The 27,367-nt window shown below is 33.5% G+C and overlaps 1 protein-coding gene and 1 long non-coding RNA gene across 2 annotated transcripts; both read right to left on the bottom strand.

Annotated features, from left to right (window-relative positions):
- Positions 1-682: 682 nt before the first annotated feature.
- Positions 683-25,785, bottom strand: LOC133200688 (uncharacterized). Its single transcript, XM_061336454.1, has 21 exons — positions 25,722-25,785; positions 21,482-21,514; positions 20,693-20,859; positions 19,482-19,907; positions 19,291-19,323; positions 18,234-18,260; positions 17,926-18,078; positions 17,295-17,607; positions 16,981-17,054; positions 14,164-14,234; positions 11,329-11,523; positions 8,204-8,368; positions 7,727-7,795; positions 7,466-7,509; positions 7,172-7,376; positions 6,669-6,878; positions 5,795-5,879; positions 5,536-5,651; positions 4,200-4,367; positions 3,600-3,692; positions 683-1,035 (listed from the first exon to the last, which is right to left on the bottom strand). Exons 2-21 carry the CDS (start codon positions 21,511-21,513, stop codon positions 901-903), a joined length of 2,781 nt encoding a protein of 926 aa, XP_061192438.1. The 5' UTR covers position 21,514; positions 25,722-25,785; the 3' UTR covers positions 683-900.
- Positions 9,417-9,998, bottom strand: LOC133200689 (uncharacterized). The gene is made up of 3 exons (XR_009722993.1): positions 9,974-9,998; positions 9,860-9,904; positions 9,417-9,445 (listed from the first exon to the last, which is right to left on the bottom strand). It is a non-coding gene; the product is annotated as an uncharacterized LOC133200689 (long non-coding RNA).
- Positions 25,786-27,367: the final 1,582 nt, after the last annotated feature.

Below are 27,367 nucleotides of genomic sequence, written 5' to 3'. Positions count from 1 at the left end.
TTACCATCAACTCCTTCTGTTCTGTGTGATATACAGATATCACAGATTTCCATTGTCCTCATACATTCAATCATTCTTGAGACTTGACATGTTCGACATTAAAATATATCATATTTTGCAAAACAGGATTGTGTAAATCTGTAAAGTATTCTACTGAAAAGCCTAGGCCTGAACAGTTTTAAGATTTAACATTTCCTTAGCACTATTATTCTCTAAAGTCTTTGAACGATGTTTTATTTTTTTAATGCAAAATCACACACAACTAGAGATCGTTATTTCAAACTTGACCATGTGTATTTTCTTCGTCTGTTTTTACTTGGTTAAAATCTCTTTAAAAACTTGCCCATGCCAGTGATGGTATCTAGATGTGTTTATATGTTATTTTTGCTTTTCTGCCTTCTCTTTACTGACAAAATATCTTTTCCTTGCATATTTAAACTGCTTTTATTGCCGATTTTTCTCCATTCTTCACATAGGTTTTTTGCTATAAACAGCGCCACGCGACTTTTAATACAGACGGGAGATAACTCTTAAATTTTGACCCAGATTTTTGCTGAATAAAAATACATGAAAATAATATGTTTGGCACCTAAAAAGCAAAATAAAAAACGACGGGGCGGGGCACTTTGAGAGGGGCGGGCGGGGATGAGAATCTAAAGATTAATTTTACCTGGCCTTATGCAAAATGTACAATCTCTAAATGTACCTCCAAGGGAAAAGTCTATTATTTTGATTGTTTATTTTTCTCCCCTGATCTTCCCAAGGTTTTACTAAATATTTTTTAAAGTCACCAATATTTTGTTTATCACAGGATTCACATTTTTTTGCACTGGTAAATCTATTTCTGTGAGAACACTGTTCACAGATTTTCATAAAGTTTGTATGTATCTCAATACTAGGTTAATTTTTCTCCCTTTTCTTTGGTTTGTGTGGTATACCATGCACCCTGAATCTATATAGACATGTATACAATGGATTTCCATGGTTACTCAATATACTCAGTTGAACAAACTTGTAAACACCAACGTTTGGTTTCTGAAATGAAAATAAATATAACCAGCATTCAGAGGAATGAATAGCAACACATTAAATGCGGATATATGATTTCTGGCAAATAAGAGGCAACGTTTCCATTTCAAAGTTAGTTTTAACACAAGTGAACTACCCCCGGTAGCTTTACTGCAATTTTAAAATACTATATACAGGGAAATTTTTGTCCCTGCTATATTTTTGCCCTTGTTGCAAATGGGTGAATATAACAAGAGGCCCAAGGGCCTTGAATCGCTCTTCTGATAAACTGTACAATCTATCATTTCTATTTGAAGCCTCTAAGTATCCTGTATATTTAGATAAAGCCATGAAATTCCAAAGGTAGGTCATCACGACCTACATTTAAGATGAAACACTTTGAAAACCCAAGATGATTCTAAGCCAATTAGTACCTGAGAGTAGGTCATGGTGACCTACTTATCACTTGTCATTCTCTGAGGACACAAGATGCATCAACTAAGTTTGATGATTCTAAGCCAATTAATACCTAAAATATTTTTAAAATTATATCCATAAAATTTCAAAAATAGGTCACAGTGACCTACTTTTCAGATGACATACTTTGAGGATCCAACATGCATCAACTGACAAAGTTTGATGATTCTAAGCCAATTAGTACCTGAAATGTTTAATTAAAGCCATAAATTTTCAAAAGTAGGTCAAGGTGACCTACTTTTCAGTTGAACTACTCCAAAGACCCAAGATGCATCAATTGACAAAGTTTGATGATTCTAACCCAATTATTACCATTTAATTATAGTCATATAAATTAAAAGTAGGTCATGGCGACCTACTTTTCAGTCGACCTACTCTCAGGACTTAAGATACATCAACTGACAAATTTCGATGATTCTAAGCCAAATAGTGCTCGGAAAATATTAAATACAGCCATAAATTTTTAAAAGTAGGTCATGGTGACCTACTTTTCATGTGTCATACTCCAAGGACCCAAGATGCATCAACTGACAAAGTTTGATGATTCTAAGCCAATTAGTACCTGAAAAAATTTAATTAAAGCCATAAATTTTCAAAAGTAGGTCACGGTGACCTACTTTTCAGTCGACTTACTCCGAAGACCCAAGATGCATGAACTGACAAAGCTTGATGATTCTAAGCCAATTATTACCTGAAATATTTAATCATAGTTTTATAAATTGAAAAGTAGGTCACGGTGACCTACTTTAAAGTCGACCTACTCCGAGGACCCAAGATACATCAACTGACAAATTTTTATGATTCTAAGCCAAATAGTACCCTTAATATTTAAATATAGCCATAAAATTTCAAAAGTAGGTCATGGTGACCTACTTTTCTGTTGACATTTTTTGAGGACCCAAGATGCATCAACTTACAAAGTTTTATTATCATAGGCCTTCAAATGTCCAAATTATGCCTCTAAAACGCTTTGAAATCAAATGCCTGCAAAGTTCAAAAAGTAGGTCACTGTGACCTACTTTTTACTAAATATGTTTTATGGCCCCAAGATTTATCATCTTACCAGATTTAATGATTCTAAACCTCTCAGTTTTCGAATTAATGACCTTAATTGTTTTGAAAAAGATTAGCCATAAAATTCAAAAAGTAGGTCAAGGTGACCTACTTTTTAGTTGACGTACTTCGAGGACCCAAGATACATCAACTGACAAAGTTTGATGATCATAGGCCTTATATTGTTCAAAATATGCCTCTAAATCATTTTGAAAAAGAATGGCCGCAAAATTTAAAAAGTAGGTCGCCGTGACCTACTTTTGAGTCAACATGATATGAGGTCCTTAGATGCATCAAATGACAAGATTTAATGATCCGAGTCCTTATAGTAAGCAAAATATCAACATTTTAATAAAATGTAATTTTTGGTCAACTTTGAAGTGACCTCGAGACCACACCCTTTGCCCAAGGGTGATTCCCTGTGCAAATTTTAATCTACAACATATCCTTATCCTTTTGTGTAAGTTTGGTGATAATCTGTCCAGTGGTTCTTGAGAAGATTTTTTAGCAACCAGTACTTTTGTTTCTATTTTCCTAATTATCTCCCCTTGTTTAAGGGTCACAACCCTAGTTTTAGTATAAACAGGGGCCTTGGGCCAAGGATACCCTGTGACAAATTTGACAATAATTGGCCAAGGGGTTCTTGAGTTATGGCCCATATTCTAAAAAGTTTATGCACACCACACACTGCACACCGCACAAATTGCCATAGCATTAGCTCTTTGAGTCTTTGGCTCAGAAGAGCTAAAAATGGGCAAATTCAAAGAAGACAACATTATGATTATCTAATTTACACAACTGTGTCTGGGCCAATTTAAAATAGGGCAAAATTAGTTCCAAGTGTGAAAGGGCAAAATAACATGAGGCAAAAATAACCCTGTATACAGTACTGTGATATTACTAGTGAAGTTCATCATATTACCTGTGATATTAATACTGTGATATTAATAAACTACATCACGTAATTAACTGTACTATTATGATATTACCTGCACTTTATATTACCTGTAGTTTTATGATATTACCTGTACTTTAAATTACCTGTACTTTTATGATATTACCTGTACTTTAAATGACTGTAGAGGAGGACCAGCATCTGTATAGGTGAAGTTCCCTAAGCGCTCCCCTACTTTGTCATTTTCATTGTTCAGGCCCTAAAGTGAAACATTAATTTCATATAATTTCACTTTAAAGCAAAATAAAACGTGTAAGAGTATTCTGATACTGTAAACATGGAAATTTGCATGTGAGGTAATTTACACTAAATACAAATGTACCGGTATAAGAAAGCTTTCATGTAAATATTCCCCATCCCCACATACCAATGCTTTTAAATACATGTATATTTTATTCAGTTACAACATTACATAATCCATAATACATAATCCCGGCATCAGAAATAATCCAAGCATAATGTTCTTCCTACTAATCAGCATAATTTACAATATGCATGAATATCCACTTTTACAGTATGGTATTGCTGCAGCTACTGCCTGCCTTCAGAATTACAAAATGTTCACGCATTCATTCATGTTTATCAGCAATCCTTCTGTAAGTAGCATTGATATTGAAATAAATTCTCTAATTTCTTGTTTTGATTTCTACAAAACTCTTCTACTTGTTTTCAGTCTACAGAAAGATAATATATCCTGGTTTCTTACTATGACTGTAAAGTCTTTGGGGGCACTATCAATTTTTCCTTCAGGAGCCAGGGACTTGGGGATGTGCTCCAAGGTGAAGGCTGTGGGGGTGATGTTGTCTGATAGCTCAATTACAAGGTGACCCTTATCACCCTGAAATGCCCAACAGGACCCAGGCTGTGTCTCTGGCTGTAAACAGTTATAAGATCATTAATGACATAGCTGATGTAGAACATATTCTATACAAATCAAAAACATGACAGAATGTAGAACATGTTCTATACAAATCGAAAACATGGCAGAATGTAGAACATGTTCTATATAAGTTAGTTATAAATTCTTCCCAATAGTATATAAACACATAAATAAGAGATAGTCAAAATATTATCTAAATTTAAATGCAGTCATTCTGTGACTTACTCTTCATAAAAAAGCTCTGACGGTACATCAAAATTACTAAATTATTGTTGAAGACAGAATTAATGATTGTCCTCTTCTTTTGAATTTCTCACAGTTGGCAATTAAATCTGAAGTTAACTAAAGTGATCATTCTCAAAAGTCCATATAAACAATACAATTTCCAAGCAGAGCCAACATAGACCTTTGAAAACAGAGATGGGATCAGGTGCCATGGAGGAGTAAGCATCCCCTGCGGACCAGTCACACCCACCGTCTGCTCTTTGTCAGGATTGGGTAAATGGAAAATCCATAGACATTTCAGTGTGAAACTTATCGCAAAACAATTTGTAAGAAAGATGCAAGTTCAACATTCAACCTAATGACAGATTGTACTTGCAAATAAAGTCATTGCATCAAATTTGTGAAATGTTGACTTTTAAACAAGATTGTTGATATCCCTGAGATCATCAATTGTCAATAAACTGCCTCATTGTAGAAATTGCTCATTCTTAGAACATGTATCGAATCAACTAGGAGACATAAACTCCATGTCCAGGTGACAATGGTATACTGTTACATATGTAAGGGAAGATAATGATAGAAAACTTGAAGCCATCATGTTTATCATAAGGGTTAATTGTCAGTTTGCTTGTTTTGAGTTCAGTGACATATATCAAACAATGATCAAGTCAGCAACAGTTAATTAAATGATGAGCTGAAATGTTGATGGATTTCGTTGGCAACCCTTATCCCCACAAATAATAACATCAACATATTGGTTTATTGAATTTATTGAATCTTCATTACATGAGTTACCCACAAAATTACATCCCCAAGAACCAGTATATGGTCACCCAGGAAGGCATGAACATTGTCCCCCATAGATTAAAATAATTCCACATATTCTATCTGCTTCAAATACAGAAGAAGATGTCTGTATTCGTAACTGACCACTTACCTGTATGACACTGCGAGGTGAGTTGGAGACATACCACAAGGGAATCCCCAGGATACTCAGACGAGCCGTGTTTTTGTGGAATGTCTCAGAACACTTTGTACTGATAATACTTCCACCTATAAGACACCAGTGACTGTTACTGGCCCAAAGTTTGTCAATATTTATATGTAAAACATTTGAAAATGTATCACACTTTAGTTCTATAACAAATATCAAAGGACAAACTATGGTGGTATTTATTTAGTAGATCAGTACAGACCTGCAGATTCTAAAGCAAAATCAGGCAGGGCTATTTTGTCTGCACTGAACTTCTCCAAAGCTTCAGTCACTATCTGTCTCACAACCTGTATATAACAAAACATTATATCTTTAGTATTAAGAGAGGAAGTCACAATTCAAGTAAAAAGTTTTAAGGAACAGTGTTCTTTCAGAAAGTCAGTGTTCAAGTGTTATACTGCCAACATTTGTACTTTGGCTTATTGGCATTATAATAAGGGTGGCATTATAACCATAAGTGCTGTTTGGCAGGTGACTGCAGAATCAACTGATGTTTACTGTAATTAACATTCAATAAATTATTAATTACGGTTACCTTATAAAATACTTATTATTATTGATTGTTTATGAGGTTAAGCAGGTCAACATCATTGGAATATTTTGGCAACAGTGACGGTGGCAGTGCAATGGTGGCAATAGCCAGGGATTACTACATATCGTATAGCACATTATTTTAGCAAGGTGCTAATTTTGGCTTATTTTAGCATCTTGGGACCTGAACTCAAGATCAACAGGTAATGGTCATGACAGCTTCAGTAAAAGATAACATTTTATAATCATATAAATTATGCAAACATTTAATAGCATGCATGATGTCCAAGAGTATAGAAATTTTCTTTAAAACTCCATTGATTTTGATAGAGTTTGCCCCATTTCCTCAGGCCACATGGAGAAGCAACCATGAATTTCATAATTTTTAATTCTGACAGCAGTTTCAGATAAGAAAGTGAAAAATTTGAAAAGTTGACACTATACATGATGACAGGAATGGAAGGAATGAACAGACAGCAATAGGTCACCTGATGACTCTAAAAAGAGAGATATGATATTCCTGACCATTTAATCAGTCCCTCTACCTTTTCTGTCACCACACTCTGCCCCCCTGATTCTGATACATAGACCTCGGTGGCTTCCGTCCTTGACATTTCCTGTAGAATTTTATTGCTGAGCTCATCACCAAAATCTGCCATGTATTTCTCTAAGTCGCTTTTCTTGATAAATGTCGAGTTTAACCAAGCTCCAAACGTGTACTGGTCGGCACTGCCAGTATCATTCCCTGACATTATCTGTATAACAAAAAGATTAGATATTAGATGAGCAATAGGATTATAATGCAAATACTGAAATTCATCTCTGTAAATTTAAAACAAGCAACTTTAAGGACCCAAAACATCACAGCATAATAAATTTTCATGAAGGAAAAAGAAATTTACAGAATAATGAAACTTCTGCACTATCTTTAAAACAATTAAACCCGTCATCAGCTATACCATATTTCAAACAGTTGTCATAATGTAATGCTTCTTGTTAGTAAATGTTCCCTTTGTAATACTCAGGATAAAGTCAAGATAATTCCTACCTGACCCAGAATTAAATTGACCTTGTCCTGCACCAAGGCCATGTAGAAACTCTCATTCCTACAGCAGTTTTTGAGCTGTCCTGCTAACCAAGATTTCTCCAGTTCTAGGCTTTCTAGTCGAGCTCGCACTGAGGACAAATCGTCTTGTATCTGTAGAAGGCTAGCTGAGGCTTCCACTGTGGAATCACTACCCTCCATTGAAGGGCTAAAATTGAAAAACAAAAAAAACGCTGCTCATCTAACTTTCACGTACCATGGAAAAATCCAACATTTTACAATAAGCAAAATTCAAACCTTTTTATTCTCTCAAGTTCATCTGCCAATTTTTGCTCAAGATTCTGAAATGGAATTTGTATCTTTAATACAAAAGTACTTAACAACTAACTTAAATGGTATTTATTTTTCCTCACAAATTTACTGCAAATCAAAATTTTAAAAAGTTGATTCTATCTTAAGTCTTCCCTATTGTAAATGTTCAATTGCAAAAAACAGTAATAATAATAATAATAATAAAATTCCCATCAAAATGATAAGATTAAACAAAACTGGACTTACAGTGATACTTATTTTGAGATCATTCTGAATAGCCAGCATCACTTCACCATTCTCTGTCTTCTCCATCACCTTTTAAATGTCAAAACAATCCTTTATATTTTATAATTCGCTGTTATTTTTAAAGTAAAGTTGAAATTTATCTTTATGTTTTTCACTCTTGTTATGTTGAATCCTTGGATATCTTAAATTAATCTTGGTCCCGTTGAGTTTGAGATAACAAATTTTGACTGTATATGTTTTTGATCCTGTATTTCCCATCACGTCCTTAAGTCTGATGTGATTAACAAATACAGTAAACATACCTGTTTGTATATGCTTCAATTAATCCAAAATAAGTAACATGAATTTGTCCATTCAGTAAAACACATCTGATTTTTAAAATGTGCTCCAAGCAAGCCTATATGACTGACTTTTAATTTACCCTCTCAGTGACAGCTACCTATTTGTATATGGTACCAATAAGCCTGAATGACTTACCTGTGATTTTGCCTGCTCTGTAATGCGATCCTGTAGCCCCGTGACTTCATGCTTGACCATCTCCCCAACAATAGCCCTTATGTCCCCCTCTGTAAGGCTATCCCCCCTCACATTGAGGTACTGGAGGACCCTCAATATCTCCTCTGTGATGTTTGTTTTCTCTACCTGTCATACAAAGCCATTAGAAAATATTATAAAGTTATATAATTCATTAAATGAACATTGATAATATTACACTATCTTATCAGTATATTACACTAATACACTATATTATCAGAGATACATTTCCATAACTTTAATTGAAATAAATTAATTGGAATGAACATTAAACAAACTGCAACAGAAAGTTAGATCACAATCTAGGAACAAGACTGGAAACATGAACATACTAACTAAACACATAAATTTCAGCAACAACGATAACATGTTTTGAAAAAGTAACATCAACTTCCAATTCAAAATCGAAACTGAAAAAAAGGAAGTCAAACTTCATGCAGGCTTGACTACATACAAATTCTTGAGTTCTGTTTTTCTCTATCCACAGAGGTCTTGTATTACACTTTTTATTTCCAGAAGATTTATCTATTTCTGTTTTCATCCCTGATAGTGGAATATATCTACACTTTCTACGAAGGTTTAGAAGAATTTCTTTGTAGATATTTTTGCCAACAAATGGGTTGGGTGAATAAAAAGCAGCATTGGCTGTGTTAGAAGCTCCCATCCTACATTTAGATGACATTTCCTCTTTGTTGTGAAGTTCATGCCTTATGTGTCCTAACTCCTGCTCTGCTGTACATATTCCCAGATCATCTTCAGCTGGAACATCACAGAACATAGCAGCATCACCTGACTGATCTTCATCAAGAAATTCCTCACACATATCAAAATCTTCTTCTGAGTTGAATTCCGCACTAGATATTTGTTCCGAGTCAGTACTTTCTGTGATTATTTTATCAACATTTGATTGACATTTTTCTTCTGAATCAATACCTGCTTTAAGATTTTCATCTGCCTTTCTACCTTCTTCATATTTTCCTTTGGTGTTCACACTTGATTTAGATGTTTCTTCCTCTTCTCGACATTCTCCATATTTTCCTTTAGTGTTCACATTTGTTTTTTCTACCTCTTCTCCATTTGTTCCACATTTTCTTTCAGTGCTCAAACTCGTTTTATGTTTTTCTTCCTTTTCTTTTCTTTCTTCTCCACATTTTCCTTCAGTGTCCACATTTGTTTGGGGTTTTTCTTCTTCTTCTTCATATTTTCCTTCAGTGTCCACATTTGTTTGGGGTTTTTCTTCTTCTCCTCCACATTTTCCTTTAGTGTCCACATTTGTTTGGGGTTTTTCTTCTTCTCCATATTTTCCTTTAGTGTCCACATTTGTTTGGGGTTTTTCTTCTTCTTCATATTTTCCTTTAGTGTCCACATTTGTTTTGGGTTTTTCTTCTTTTCTTTTTTCACATTTTCCTTCAGTGTACACATTTGTTTGGGGTTTTTCTTCTTCTTCACATTTTCCTTCAGTCTCCACACTTGTTTGGGATTTTTCTCCATCTTCACATTTTCCTTCCGTGTCCTCATTTGTTTTGGGCTTCTCTTCTTCACTTTCCTCACATTTTTCTTCAGTGTCCTCACTTGTTTTGGGTTTTTCTCTTTCTTCACTTTCTTCATATTTTTCTTCAGTGTCCACACTTGGTTTAGGGTTTTCTTCTTCATTTCCTTCACATTTTCCTTCAATGTCCACTTTCAGCTTTGGTTTTTCTTCCTCTTCTCTACTTCTTTCACATTTTCCTTCAGTGTCTACACTTGGTTTGGGGTTTTCTTCCACCTTTTCATTTTTTTCACATTTTCCTTCAGTGTCCACATTTCCTTTTTGGTTTTCTTCCACCTCTCCACTTTCTGTAAATTTTTCTTCAGTGTCTACCCTAGGTTTTGGGTTTTCTTCCATCATTTCACTTTTTCCCCATTTTCCTATAGTATCCACATTTTGTTTGAATTTTTCTTCCTCTTCTCTATTTTCTGTACATTTTTCTACTGTGTCCAAACTTGGTATGGGTTTTTCTTCCTTTTCTCCAATTTTTACATATTTTCCTTCAGTATCCACACTTGGTTTGGGGTATTCTTCCACTTTTCCACTTTCTTCATATTTTCCTTCAGTGTCCACAATTGCTTTGGGTTTTTCTTTCACACCTCCACTTTCTTCAATTTTTTCCTCATTGCCTGCAGTTGGTTTTTCATCTGCTATTCCACTTCCTTTACATTTTATTTCCATGTCCACACTTGTTTTGGGCTTTTCCACTGGTTCTACATCTGGTCTAAACTTTTTTGTATCTACATCAATGCTTTGAATATAGTTATCTTCTGTGTCAATTTTTGGTTTACATTTTTTCTGTTTGTCAACACCTGGTTTATGTTTTTCCTGTAAGTCAATGCCTGGTTTACATTTTTCTTCTTTGGGAATGCTTGCTTCCTCTGTGTCAATGCTTGCTTTATATGCTTTCTCTGTGTCAATACTTGGTTTATATTTTTTCTTTGTGTCAAGGTTTGGTTTATAATCTTCCTCTCTGTCAGTGCTTGATTCATTTTTTTCCTCTGTGTCAATGCTTGTTTCATATATTTCCTCTGTGTCCATGCTTGGTTCATATGCTTCCTTTGTGTCCATGCTTGGTTCATATGTTTCCTCTGTGTCACTGCTTTGTTCATATGCTTCCTCTGTGTCACTGCTTTGTTCATATGCTTCCTCTGTGTCAGTGCTTGGTTTATTTTTTTCCTCTGTGTCAATGCTTTGGCTATATTTTTCCCCTTTGTCAATGTTTGGCTTACCCTTTCCTTCTGTGTTCAAGCTTGGCTTAGATGCATCCTCTGCTTTCATATTTGCTGTAGGCGTGTCCTCTGTGTCTCTGACTTTGTCTGCTTTTTGACCTTGTATACTACTTAATGCATCTCTAAGCTGTGTAAAATGTTATACATATTACAACATACAGTGCTACTTTTACTAAAAGCTGTTTAGTGCATTAACAAACTAGTGCATTACAAAATTAGTGCATGATGAATTGACTACATTTCTATGAGTTAGAAAATGCACTACACTAAAACAAATACTACCAGCTTCTTTCTGTTGTATCACTCACTTCCTGTTTAGCTGCCTCCTCCTCTAGCCAGCGATTCTGATTGGCTAGTTTTTCTTCATTCAATCTCTGTTCCACCATTGTGGATACAATTCTTTCTACTTCCCCAACAGAGAGAGATTCTTCTCGCCCCTCACTGATCTGTATGACTATCCTTCTCACGTGTTCCCTTAGTTCATGATGACTTAATCTGTCCATCTGATAAAATACACTTTTTCTCTTCAATTTGAAAATGAAAAAATCATTGTTTCCTCCTATATGAAAGCTTCAACTTCAACATGTGTATAAATTTACTTTTTAAAAAATAAATATATACATATTTGTAGTCTTTATAGAAGTCAAAATGTGATGACATCCTTGACATTTATAGTGATTTTCAGTGAATTTTATGTTACTGTATTCATATTGTGAAAATACAGTATAATCACAACTGGGTTTTTTTCTGTAAAATAATCAAAATAAAAGTATCCTTCATTGGGCAAAAACTAGTCAGTACCATGTACATTTCTTAGCAAGTAATTAGGTCTTTCCACCTTTCTGTGGAAAGACCTATTGAAATTGTTCTGTTTATTATTATTATTATTATTTTTATTATTTTTCCGCCGAATGGTTTTTTGTTTCAAAAGTTATCGAAAAGATTTATGGTCCATAAGAATGCACTTCGTAAAAGATTTTTATAGTTGACCTTGCGTATATGAACTTTGACCCCTCAAGGAGTTACAACCCCTTTCGCAATAAAAGCTTGTTATCGCTACTCCTTCGAAACCTTAAACCGTAGAGATACGAAACCTTCACTAATGTCTTTGACTAATTTAGAAGACTCTTCACTCTTTCATTGCGAAAGGATTCGTAAACCCCTTTTATGAGTTATTGCCCCTGAAAGTTTTTGGAGTTTGCGAATAGGTAAAAAAAAATGAAAGCGATTAATCATAGAGACATGGGACCAATGGAATTGGCATGTGTGACCTTTGACCTTGAAATTTATATAGAGGTCAAAGGTCAAGGTCATTCAAAATATGAGAAAATTAGCTTTTTTAATATCTCTTTTGTCTTTCAACATATACTGAATATCTTTGCATCTATAATATGTCCTTTGAAAACTTTTTCAAAGATTTCATTCTTGTCCCCCGAGCTTGACTCATTCAAAAGTTGTCACCCCTTTTGCAACAAAACTTTGTTATCGCTACTCCTCCAAAACCGTAAACTGTAGAGATTCCAAACCTTCATCAGTGTCTTTGACTCATTTAGTACTCTCTCCATTCTATCATTGCGAAAGCATTCTTTGGTCCCTTGTATGAGTTGCTGCCCCTGAAAGTTTACGCTACTTACATTTAATGAACTTTTTTTTTAAACGGTGTATCCTAGAGACATGGGACCAACTGCATCGGCATATTTGACCTTTGACCTTGAAATATAGGTCAAGGTCAAAGGTCAAGGTCATTTAAAAACATAAGAAATTCCTTATATATGTGTAAAATATAGCAATTCACCAAATGACCTTGAACTTTGACCTTGACCTTTGACCTTGACTTTGGGTCAAATGGAAAAGTAAGGACATGCATTCAGCTCCAGTATCAGGTAAAAACTTAGAAAGTAAAGATTTCTTTTCTTTTTCTTTTTTTTTTTGTAATGACCTTGACCTTTGACCTTGACCTTTGACCTTGACCCAAAGGTCACAATAAGGCTTAAGGATGTGGAAGTAGTTACAATTCTTAGTTTGAAGGAAGCATAAAATAAATAATTCATCCCCCCCCCTTTAAAAAAAAAAATCACATCAACAACAACGTAGAATATTACTCTAGAATTCAAACCAGACCTCGGATCGACACCAAATTTGGTACAAATGTAGTATAGACCTCAGAGAAACTTTCTGGAGAGTTTTACGGTGAGTCTTATAAGTTTATAGAAGTCATGAAGTTTCACGGCAAAAACTACAAGTTCTGTTGTGTTTGAAATTTAAGTGCAGGTGAACGAAGAAATGATCGAAACCCTTTATCGGCTATTTCTTCAGATGTCGTTAGAAGCATTCAATTCTCCTGATATGATACGACATTTTAATACCAAGCATTCTCTCTTTCTTTTACATTTGGAATTTATTTGATTTTTATTTAGAATTAATCAGTTTCCAGAAATAGCGATTTTCGGTATATTAAAAACAATTCTCGCTTTCATTGTCGTGTTTCCCTTCTAAAAATGCATGCTGGGAATTTAATTTGGGCTACACATATTTAATTAAACCCAAAGAAATGTTTATTTAAATGTTTCATATTTATTTCAGGATATTCAGTCAGAAATGTTAAAATCCGAACCCGATCTTTTAAGCTTACAAGGAAGCTATTTACAAAAAATTCAGCCTGCGCACAATATCGATGAATCGGGCTACAGTCCATTAATACATTTTCATTAGGGAACAGTGTTAACGTTTTCTCACGCAGCCCGTCCCTTATTATTTTATATACTGCTTGCAAATTCAGGAACTATTTCCTTTTACGGAACTTCTTTCTTCCCCTACCGATTCTAAAAATACGCTTGCATTTCTTCTATAGTCTTAAACAATTAACTTACCGATTTTATCGGAATGCGTAGCGCAGTGGTTAGCGCACCTGCCTTTCAAACCAAGGGTTTTGAGTTCGATCCCAGCTGGAGGAGCTTTTTTTTTTTTTTTTTTTTTTTTCTTTTTGCATTTATTGCATTTTTTTTCAGCCCATATGACACGGAAACGCTTAAAAAGGTGGAAAGACCTCTAATTGTTCTGTGAACAATTAGTTTACTAGTTCTCAGTAATGTTCTACTTTAAGAATATTTACAAAGTTTCACAGAAAATAAGGAAAGACATACCTTTGATAAATCCAGTACAGAATCATTATCCCTGATATCTGTGAAAGCTGCCGGTGTGATGTAAGGGTAAACTGGAAGGAAATGATAACTGTGTTATAAGGCATGAGGACCTAAATAAATACCAGGATAACTGTTTACTAAATGTCATACTCACAGAATGTAGACATAACACTGGCCATAGCCTACATTTATTGATCAAACATTTTCAGTAAAATTTGTAGATGTAAAATTAATTACATGGAAACTACATCTATTTATGGGTACAAGTAGCAAAGAAATTTTAAAACAAGGGACACTAGTGTTGTAGTTTGTTGTTCCTTTCCACATATCATCGCAGTTTTTTGTCAATGTGAGGATATAATGTACATGCATCATACCCTTGGACAGATTTTTATAGCTTAAACTTTATTCCATTGCAATTTCCATGGTTATTCATTGTGTTGTAATTTAGTTCATCTAATTACCATCCTAAAAATCCAATTAAAGAATTTCAGTCACTGATATGCAACAAATATCCAGGTAGGGATTCAGGCAACAATAATGGAGGGGTGAACTGTGTTAATGCTTAGTTGTATCACCTATACAAAATGAGGTACTCCAGAGTTAGGCCATCATTAAACTTTTTTGTTTGATGTACTCTGACCCACATTTTTGAAGGTGGGTATGTAGGTTCGGTATTTTAATCCTATTATTAATTATCTAACACATTAATAAACATCATAAAAATTACAAACTTAAAAAAATATTGATGCTTTCTTTATAACCAGACAGATAAATTTTATATTTACTGCTGTAAAAACTGTGTTTATATGCTGAGAAATTTTCTCTGAGTATATTTACTCAAGACCAAAGAGCAAGGTTCACTTTAGCCATAAAATGACCCTGTCAATATACAAATCAACTGACCACGTCCAAAAGTCCCATTTCAAACATCAACATAAAGTAGAGACTTAGTGCTTTCATTTCCTATGAAAAAGTTGTTGCTGAGAGTCCAGGCCCCAGGATCATGAAACAGTCTTAGACTTTGTAAGTCAAATATCCAATCAGCTGTAAAATGTTTATTAATTATTGAACTAATCTCTAAATTTGCAGGTAGCAACACTTTTGTGAAGCAATATTGAAAAATAATTTAATTTTTGTCTGCTTGATGTCTACAACATTTTATTACAACTGAAAGATTTTGACTAGAGCCTAAGATGTTTCATGATCCCGGGGCCAGGTATTGAAAGACAGGCTTTGTGAAATTGCAATGTTATTGAATTTTGAAGAAAATTGGTGTATTTGAGCACTTTCAACAGAGAACAAAAATATGAGCCCACCCCACAATCCAAAAAATAAAACATGGATTATAGTCTTCTGAAACAATACTTTCATTATACAATTAAACATTTTAGATCAGAGCTTGGGGTCTATGCAAATATTAGAAAACTGCTTAAATTTTTGGCAATTTTTGAAGAAATTTGAAGATTTGAAGATAAAGACGCAATTCATGACATCATAATATATGAACTAGTGAGAAAATTACGTCATTTTTAATAGATATGCAGTCACTAAGGATCCAAGCAAAATTTAATTTTTTTTCTACTAAAACTGAGCACTTTTAATTTTTCAGAAATTCACAGGGCCATAAAAGGCATTAAGTGAACCTTGTTTTTTGCTCCTGTGAGCAAAAGTGAATTTACCATGCGTTCTCCTTTGATTTTATTAACTGTGAGTAAATGCGTATGTTATCTATAAATTTCTCAATTTTTTATCATGATTTCCATAAAAATGGCCTACTACTGGAGAATTCTTTCATAGGTTTAAAGCATTAGGATTACAATATGATGCTTCATTGAGTATAAAATTAGACAAAACCCACAATCAAGCATTTAGTTCAAGATAATGCTCTAGTAAAATAAATGAACAATGGTTGGAGAATTTTAGAATAAAGAAAGAGATTGATCTCTTAATCCCTAAAAGGCTTACTGAAAAAGCTTTCTTGATCAAGAAATGCCATAAATGAACTGTATAGCAAACAATATTTGCTTTTGCATGAGTGAACAGATTTGCACCCGCCCCTGACTAGGTGCAAATATGCTTACAGGGGTATTTTATGCAAATATGTATAAAAGATCAGGGTGGAGGCGATTTTAATGGGTCAGCAAGGGTACATCAAATAGTTCATTTTTTAATTGTTGGTCTTATTATGAGTGGAATGTTTATGGTTTTACATATCTAAAACTACACTTAGATTACTTCAATAAAATCTATTAAGCAATTACTTCAAAGAGAAAAGAACTTTTTGAGGTAGCAATTTTTGAGCTGCTAAGGCTACATTAAATTGAAATTACAGTTCTCGGGCCTGCACACATCTGTTTCTAGGTAGCCGCATTGCAATTTTTAACGTATTTTCAATAAAATAAAAAGTTGGTAATGTGGAGACCAATCCAAGAAATAAAATCCCACACTTAATTTTTTTAATAAGTTTTGCACTTGATTTTCGTTTCTGCTAGCAATTTTGTGTAAATGTGGACAATGACAGCCATTCAAAATGGAAGCTGTGTTCATAAAAAATGAAAAAATGCATATATTTGGTAATTTTGTGTGATGTTAATTATATCCAAAGAATGACTCCAGTATATCTATGAAGGAAGAATTTTAATTGTTTTTTTTTAAATTCTGGAGAAAAAAAAAACGCTTTCCACATCTTACTTATCGCTGATAAAAAGGTAAAAAAAAAAAAAAAGCCTCCCACCTGCATCTGTTTTAAAGAAAATTGGCCTGAGAACTGTAATATCAATTTTATTTAGCCTAATTTTACTTGTAAATTCTTACTTGTAAACAATAACAATGGTAAAATCAGTAACAGTGGCAAGACAATACAGCACATCCGGGAGAAATAGGACATCCTGTAATGTATAAAAAACTTATTCTTACAATATATAGCTCCTCAGACAGAATTTCAAACCCTTCATTTAACTTTAAAACAAAGCATTTATATACGCTCATTTACAAATACAAAGAAATAATTCTAAAAGTGTATAATTAATCAGGTTAAAATTATTCAAACTATATACCTGTGTTATACTTCTACTTATTCTTTTACAGTTTTATGAAAACAGTTCAAAAAAGGACAGATAGATTATTACCTTGAGAAAAATCGTATTTCCCAGATAATCAATTGTACTAATACAGATTGAGCAGCTGATAGGGTTTTCTGTGTAGCAAAAGCACAACCATTAACAAGGTGTTGTAAAGTGGAGGTCCAGATGAGGTGAAACAACAACAGGAGGACCGAGGATAACACCTTGCTGGTCAGTGACCAGAGTGGTCGACACACATAGGTCCACACCGGCTTCCCCACACGATTCCACACCGGTCGTCCTACATGATTCCAGACTGGTTCTCCTATGTTGTTCCAGACTGGTTCAGCGACAGGCCTGGCTGCTGTTGAAATGGTTTCTGCAATGTTAGGATTATTCAGTAATATTCTTGAAGTAATATTCCTGTTTCAAATACTATCCATCTCCTATATTTCAAACTTGGATTATCCATTATAACTTCATATCTAAATATAAATTTTCACCTGTATTTCATTACTGATTTCAAAATGATATTTCCCATATAAGTTGCTTTTTTTAAAACCATGATTGCTTACTGCTGTTATAAAGCTTTAAATATTCTGTTAAGCTTACAGTAAATATATATCATGTCAAATACCTTTTAGCCAATAATGCCTACAATGTTTTTTCCTCATCACAATGCCAAGTTTTACCTTACCAATGATTGTGGTGATGACAGTGGTGGTGACGGTGGTGACCACCGATGATGAGGAATCTGATGTGGAGGTGCTGGTGGTGGTATCAGACTGGGAGTTCCTTGTGTGGCTCCTACTATGTGAAGAGTTTGAGTGGTAACCTGACATGTTGGTCCCTGGAAAATAAAATGTAGCATGTCAATCATCAACAAAATGTTCAACAAACATACCTACTGCAAAAAGCAAATATTTAACTTTCTGTGAAAAAGCAAACACAAATTTACAACTCTGTACATATTTTTTCTCCCCAAAAGAAATGTATAGTACATACCAGTAAACTCTACTTCAGATTCAATTCCTGCAACAACAAAAAATCAGACTAAACATACAAGTACATGTGATAAGTCAAAGACCACAAAGCTGTACAGGAGCCATAAAAAAACTGGAATTTGGGTGGAAAAAACTGTACACTGCCTATCAAAAAACGGTACAAAAAACGGCATAAATTATCACTTAAATTCTTCTGATAAGGCAACTTATTTCTAAACCAACAAATATATATTGTTGCAAATGTCTTATTTTAAAAGTTGTAATGGTGAATTGAATGCTTTAAAATTTCATATATTGTGTTTTATAATCACAATATTCTCATGAATCGACTACAAATTAAGCTAGTTTAGATGATAGTTTGTTTGCCAGCTTTATGTAGTCAATGTCTTCAATTCACATCTTGTTCATATTACTGATATGTACATCAGCAATGCTAAATAACAGCAGCAAATACAATCATACATAAATTTCAGCACATAAAAACTTAAAACTATATCCTTTATTTCATAATCATGGTAATAAACATCGTATATTTTATACCTACGGAGATCTGGGTCAGATTCATGTATATTAAGTCATGTAACTTTAGAAGTTGGCTTAATTTTTTTTCAATCAAGTTACGAACCATTAACAGTTATAATTAAGTACCCCTTTAAAAATAAAGCTACCTAAAGGGGTATCTTGATAAAGATTTATAGCAAGATAATTATCCCAATTGGCAGTTCACATCTTTACACGGGATGTCAAAAACAGGTGACATTTCCCAGTGTCTCGCGAGCGAGAATGAGAGGAAAATGGCGGCATTTAGCGAGAAATTCAAAATACTGTACAAATTTTCATATTCCGTGAATTTTGGTGTCCCGCCGGTACACAATAAATGGGCTCCAAAAAACGGTACATTTTGCGTACCGCCGGTACATATCACATGTATGAGTACATGTAGCACATGCTGTGCTTTCCATAGAACAATGTTTTTCAAAAAATAAACAATTGTAACAATTGTACATGTATAAACATTGCATTATTTAAATCTGCACATAATGTACTAATTTCCATACCTGACATTTCATCCGAGTCTACTTGATCCAAACCTGGAATAAAACAAATTAACTCTATAAATGAACACTTTCAAGCTTAGCAGTGCCTAAGTATTTTTTTTTTTTGTTTTTTTTTTTTGGCTAAAGACTAAAGTATGCACTGTATTTAGATTTACAAGAAATCAATTTCAACTGACCAAATGAAACTTTACCATATAACTTGATTTTTCTATTAGAGTTCTGGATTTCTTTCATTCCTTTCTCCATTTCCAAATTATTAAACTCTCCAATCAGAGTTTTCCTGACAGAGTCTATGAAGGATGACTTTGATGATGTCAGAGATGACACAGAGGCTGATGATGACCTTGTGGATGACCTTGTCTCTGACATCTGGTTAGTGCTGGTGACAAGATTGGAGGCCTGGGATCTCCGTGATCGTGATGTCCTTGTAGTGCTCCTGGATTGCCGGACATCGTCCATTGTGTTCAGGGACTGTAGTGATCTCCTAGACTCCCTAGCATTCTTGTTCATGTTCAAGCCCTGCAGTGATCTTCTGTTCTTCACATTTTGACTCTCTATCACAGTCCTCGCATTTTTTAAACTGTTGCCTGAACGAAGTAGAATTCCATCCTCATAAACTGTGAGAAACAAAAATGACATATTTAAAAATCCATTCAATTGTTAATCCCTTCATGTCTATTTTTCTCAAGACTTTTAAAAGTATAGAAACCTAAGTTATGAGGGTAGCTATCTTTCAAGCATGGAGAATAAAAATCAAAGAGGCTATTGTTTATGGAAGTCATTGACTCATTAAATGACATAACAGAATAGAACACAAGTTTCTATGTGAAGTAATAAATATAGCTGGTACTCTGCATAAATAAATTTAAATTTATACCAAATACATATCTTCAAACAAGTGCTATTTTAAATCAATCTTCCTCATTCTATTGCTTTAACTGTTTATTTGAAACTTTAAAAAATATTTTACATTTTTCAGTTGCACAGAACACATAGGACAAGTCTATGACTCTATGCTCTTTAATAACTACATGCAGAATGTACCGCTCACGTAAATGTGAAGGGGGGGGGGATTAAAACAACAGTTTTTACCTGCTGGAAGAGTTTACAAAAACATGCTCTCAGTAGATAATATCTGGTTTTAGTATTTATAAAAATTAAAAACTTTACTTTTTTTGTTATTCAATGTTGTTCATTATTACCAGTTGATTCTTTCAGGTAAAAAACTGCACTAAAAATAACTCATAAACTTTACAAAATTCCTTTAAATAGTTAGATCAACATGTGAGCAGGAAATACTAAATGACCCATTTGACAATGCTTATACTGGATGAACACATTACGTCCAAGTATAACCCTGTATAAACAGCTTTATGTGAAATACAAACCGTTAAATACTTACCAGTTCTGGTGGACAGTCTTTTTTCCATTACATAATTAATGTCCTCCTCATCTGAACTGACATATAAATCACCGCTCATGTAAGGAGTTACTTTCCCCTTCACATGTGCACGAGACATATTGGGGATTTGGTAATAAGAACTTTCTGCTTTTCTTCTATAACTAGGACTAAAGTAAAATGATATATATCAATCAACATGCAGTGTAGATATTTTACTTCACAGACATCTTAATCTTGTCAGAACTTAAAACCGGTGAAGCACATTAAACAACATCCAACTTGGAATAATTCATGTAATCAGTGAGCCATGAATAGAATGTATGGAGTTATTTACCTGTCTGACTAAACACCTCTAGTTTACATTAATTCCTATCTCCAGTCAAGCAATATATTCTTCCCCCACATCATAATCATACAACATTTCATACATGAAACTTAAAAACATCTGTCAGCATTAAAAAAGCTCAAAACCATTTAACTCCCACTCTAAATGACTTATTTCCTTTATCAAAACATTATTTCAATCACTTTGCACTTTCTTTCAAACGATAAGGAAAATGGAACAATTCCACATAAAAATCATACTTACAGCATGTTACACATGAGCAACTGAATCTTGATTTAGCAGTGTTTAGTACACATGATTAAACAAGATTAAACCCTCATATTTTGAGTTTATAATACATATTTACTGGAGACCTAAAATTCTTTTTGAAACAATTAGTGGGAGGTTCAAGTATCTGTATGCACACTAGCTGTTACAATAATACATGTATAAATACCACTTACCTCCGTGAATAAGTGTAATCTGTTTTGTTCATCCTGAAGAATTAAAATAAAGAGTTGTAAATAAAATAAAATCAAATAGCTTATAAAGGACACCTTATTTAGTGGCTATTCAGGGTATGTAAAGCCCACACTATACATGGCATATCTCCTGGCCATTATTAGCAGGTTTATATAACATTATGCCTAGGGTCACCTAGGAGAGTGAAGCCAAATGGTAACACTATTTAAGGTGGTATGGGATACCAAACGAAACTTCTCCTACATATTTATGTACCCAAATTAGAAGGATTTGAAATACCCCCACCTTTCAGTATATTAAAGTGTAATTTTAATAATTTTTTTATTATTTTAATGAGATATGCAAAAACGATTTTTTTTCTTGCATAATTCTTTTTTCATAAGCTTAATATTATAGGCAGGCGTTTGCTAATATAAAGTGTTTATAAAAACAAAAATGACAAGAAATATGTCTTAGTATTTTTTTAATTTTCAACAAAAAATAAGCGTAAAAAACTGGGAAAACTTTATTTCTTGAAAACAGACGGATAACATTTCATGAGAGTCTACAATAAGAATGTTTCTTAATATGTTAGCAAAGTGAAATAAACAAATTGAAAATATGTATATAAATGGAAAATATAAAATGCATTTAAAATTTTTTGAATTAAAAGATCCGAGCGGAAGAGTTATCCTTCTTTATTTTCCAAGGGTTGAAAAAACCAGGGTGCTATTTTAGAAATGATGAGCATTTTTTCCCAAACATAAAAAAATCGCACTTTGTAGTTTTCAACTTTGAGCGGTTTTGAAAACAATGCATGGACAATCGCTTTCCAGGACGTGTCTTGTTCAGAGCAATTGCATTCATCTGAACGTTTTGGGACTATATACAACAGCTAACTGATTTGTGACCAAACAGTTACTTCTTGAATTAAATAACAAAAAAGTCCAGCTCTGGTTAACGTGATAATTGATTGGTGATAATTCAGCACAATGTGAAGTAATCGCACTTATCCATGCCTCACCGCACACAAGGTGCTGTACAGTTACTCAAACAATTGAAATACAGCTTTTGCTTAAAAGTGTTCAAAAGCAGCAATGTTGAAACTACCTTTTACAGGGGTTTGCTTTTTTTAAATGTCCGTTGTACAATTATAAGTAAATTTATATACTTGCGATTTTTTTGTCTGTTTTTACTTAAAATGCCGACTTGTGAGAACTTGCATTGAAATAGGCTTCAGAGTGTTCTTTTCAACGGTGTATCTACAAATTTTGACCCGATAATAAGCACTCATGCAAATCAAAACAATACTTCAAACGGAAATACGTCATAACGTGGAGGTATCCCATACTACCTTAATAAACAATAAAATTTTAAAGACTATCATCCAAATAGCAACATATAAATTTTATAAAATTTCAATTCATGACTGAAAGTCATATCTTTAGCTCATTCAAATAAATGTAATTTGGATAGATTTGTGTTTCCATGTAGCATTTCATGTAAAATCAGAACATATACACTCACCAAATACATAAAACTTGCCAAATTACTTTGTGGCTTGCTTGCAGCATTTAAGGCCTTGTTTATTTTTCTTCTAGATAATTGCCTGTTATTTTTATTAACAAGCAAACCAGCCACACCTATTCTCACAGCCAGATCGACTGGGATAAACAAATCCAGCATCCAGCATGCCTCTCTGGGCACAAGGATTCTAACAATTTCTACACAAACAACTTTGGATATTTTCATGAAAAGAAAACTGAAATATCTTTCTACACATCTTTCTACATCTAAGGATTCTGAATCTTAACTATAGCAGAATTCCAATCTTTTTCCATTATTGTTAACTAATAAATACTTCTTTGTGAATGTGTTTGTAAACAATTTCTCTAGCAGTAGTTAATTGCTATGGTTGAAATACCTACTTGTCATTTAACCTCTAAAAATGACCTTGACCTTTTATGAAGCCTTGATTGATTGATTGTTGTTTTACCGTGAGAATTTTTCACTCATGGGAAACATCACCATACGAGTGAAGGGCTTCAAATCTAGACCTATATACTTGCCACCCAGTGCTGGGTTCTGTATAGTGCCATCGCCTACCATGACTCAAGACCTACCTTTTTTAGGTCACATCCAAAAGACCCACTGCTTTCTCTACTAATGTCTGGGGCTTGGCTAAGGAACAGTCACTACCTACTTAAATATCTTTAGATTTGACGTGGTGCTGGAAATGAGAATCGAACCCAGACCTCCCTGTCTACTTGATACAGGTAAAAATTTATAACCCTGGGCATTGTGGGAAAAACAGATGGAAAGGCCAACAGAAAAGTACATTAAATATGCTTTTTTCCTGCCACACCCCTTCTCCCCTCCTCGTAGTGGCATAAAAAGACACTTGCACATGATTCACAGGCATAAATATGTGAGATTTTATTAGTGCACATCTGTGGTGCAGTGACACTGATGCTCCAGTTAATATATGCTTTGTCGCCCCCAAACATAATTCAGCTTGTTAAAATAGTGGCTAGTTCCTTGATCTGATGTTAACACAACTGTAGACTAATTATTATTGATTCTTGTCTCTATGTCAGTGCTAACAGCTTTTACTAGATTAACATATATTCTTATCACACATTCTAAAAGGTTTTCTCTTCAGAAGCAATTAGCTTTATCCATGTTATCTACATGTAAGCACATCACTTCATATTTCATGGCAGAAAAGTCATAAGCTGTTGATGATGTCATACATATACAAATATTCCATAATGAATTCACGATGCATACTTTTAATTGTCTATAAGATTAATAACAAAAGCAAACATTCTTAAATGAAAGGAAGAGTAGTTTAGGTCATAAAAAATTAAAATCAAATGTTGGGTTATCTGAATTTCAGACAAAGTCTGAAACAACGTGTTGAAATTTCAACATCACTGATTATTCATATGTGACTGTGAGAAAACAAATGCACAGACATAAGGTGTTAGAAATAATAACAATATGTTTTGAAAATATCACATTATCAACTGATACCTTATTCTACAGATTAATCTTATCATTACTGTTAATTATTGACATAACCCAAAGAAATGGGCCAGGGACAGCATATTTTTTAAAAATACTAATCCTAAATACTTTATCACTCTTGAAGGAAAAAAAATTTAAAAGATTGGCTTCAAGTTTTCTAAATACTTGGTAAAGTTTTTTTGAAAAAAATCAGATTCATATATATGCATAAAAACAGTTGAGATTTTTAGATTTTAATAAAAATTCAAGATTTGGACTCATTTTACGTTGACCAACCCAAGTTGGTATACTAATATAATAAGTGTATAAACATTTCTCTACAATGGTATGACATCCCTACATCCTTCTGTAGGTTGTAGCACTTCACTCTCTGAATTTTAAGTGTAAGAAAGTCTGTTAACAAATCTGGGTATATTAATAAGGTTGTTTGTTAATGTATAGACTTGAAAAAATATATCTTTTGGAACTGCCATGCAACTGTTGACATGCATTAAAATTTCAAACTCAAGTCAATTGAACATGAACACTCACAACAAACCAAAAATCTGAAAAACATAATATTGTCAGGTACATAAATTCTCAATTAAATAACAACGAGGTTTGTGTAAGAGTTTAAACTAAGAACCACAACTCATCGAGCCTTCATCAGGGGGATGATTTGGTTCAACAATATATGAAGAAAAAATTAATGGACTTTAGACACTAGATAAAATGATTCCCGTTTGATACATCTAACACAATGGATAAACTTTACAATTATAATCAACTTCACAACTACCATTTCATATGTTCAAACAAAAGGTGAATAATGATGCCAATACATCATAATCTAAAACCATTTAGAGTTTATATGAATTTGACATTTATGCTACGCAATGATTACAGTGTCAAAAAGAAAAATACAGTCTGAACAAGTTATTCCCAAAACTCAATGCAAATAGGACAAAGCTTACAATATATACCAAACAATTTTATACATGTATACTGTTCTTTTTGTGTAGATAATAAATACAACATGGTAATAATTTATGATTAACTCACTGAATATGCTGATGCATTCAACTAATTACTATTTGTACCTCATCTCTGTTGAACAGTCCAGAGAGTAAAGAGCATGCAAAGAAAATAATTCTTACATGTATGCAATCAATACTAAATCCCTAAAGCTGTCTTCCAATGAAATTAAACATCCATTATTAAATCAGTACTTACTTTCTGAAATAATCATCTTCAAGAAAATCAGTGGAAACTGAGTGCACTGTTCTATTGTAGTGGTATGTCTTAGTTTTCTTCTTTTTTGATCTGGCAAAAAGTGAAAACTGTGTTAGGCCATTAGAAGTGAAAAATATGTTTACTATTACATGCCCATTAAAAAAAGGGTTGGCGGGTAGGATTTTGTTTTTATTTTTTAATTTATAGTTTGACCTCTTCTTGCCATAACATCTTTTTTTCCCAAATCTACCCAACAGCTCCAAAAACAGCTATTAAGTGACCTCACTACCCATAAACCATTACAGTTGAAGGAAAATATACAGACACGCCATATTCCAGATTTCACATTGAAAAAAAATATATTTGAGTCTGCACATAAATAAGGGTCAGTTGGGTAAACGTAAACAAACATATTTTTTTCTTAGGCCTGAATTAGTCAATACAATCAAAAAAAAGATCTGTAAATTTCCCCGGTTGATTTTTTTACCCCCTCCCCCCAACAAAAAAAAAACACTCAGAGTAGTTACAACTTGTTTAGGTCAGAACTATTAACAACATTTTTCTTTTCGAATTAATAATTCATTTCATTTTAAACAATTTGTGCATATGAGCTCGGCAAGTGCATTTACTGAAAAACCTAAAACAACGTCACATGGACTAAATGTGTTGTCCACTGTATAAATTAACAGACAAAAATGCTGAATATTTATGCTCAGATTGATAAACATTCTTTATAAACAATAAACAAATGAATATTTATGATTGTGATCACCTTTTGAACTCTATATAGTTCATGTATACTAGCAGCTATCTTGAAATAGCTAGTTCACATACTGTGAGGCAATAACTTAAGGGGAGTGCACTGTGTCATAATACACTGTAGTATGTGCAGAAAATGCTTTTCATATTCTTATTACAACTGCAGCCCTAAAATATTTTATGCATGTAAATTCCCTTTCCAGCAAATGACATGGCTCTTTACACAATGATTTGAAAGTGTTGTGCTGGTTATTTCACATGCTTGCAGTAATTTTGCTGAATATAGATGCATTCTTCAGGCATAATGAGAAATTGCATGTATTATCGTGATTAACTGTAGTAAAAAGAAATCAATCAACTATTGTTTATGGTGCCCTAGTACTTAGCAAAAGTATTATACGTTTGAAATAAGAAAGATCAAACATAAAGGAACAAACAGTGAGAATCCATAATCGGTTTGGGTATGACAAACTAATAACACTATTCAGGACAAGCTGCAAGTAACATATAACAAATCCGAGTGTTCATACCGTTATGAATCGTTTATGATTCATTACCCTTTTTAATCTGCAAACAATTCCAAACTTTGAAAGCAAATGAAGCAGCAGTAACAGATGCACTGTAACTCAATTTAAAGGACTATACAGATATAGACCATCTTTACTTGGTATACTTACTTTTGCACTTTCTCGATTCGCATTATGAAAGACTTTTCCGTTAATCAGACATCAATGGTGCATCCAATGTATACATAGAATTTCTTCGTGTATCAAAATATATATATTATGCAAAGTAAGAATTGGGTAAAATAAACATAAACATTGAAAGTAAACCAGAGTACTTCGGCATCGAACTCTGTCTTTCCGTGCATCAAATTCCCAGATGAG

Source organism: Saccostrea echinata, unplaced genomic scaffold, assembly GCF_033153115.1.
Source record: "Saccostrea echinata isolate AGI-Se365-2 ecotype Australia unplaced genomic scaffold, CSIRO_AGI_Sech_v1 ptg000041l, whole genome shotgun sequence".
NCBI classification, from domain to species: Eukaryota; Metazoa; Mollusca; class Bivalvia; order Ostreida; family Ostreidae; genus Saccostrea; species Saccostrea echinata.
The sequence above is the reverse complement of the archived record's forward strand: the minus strand, read 5'-3'. Positions and strand labels throughout refer to the sequence as shown.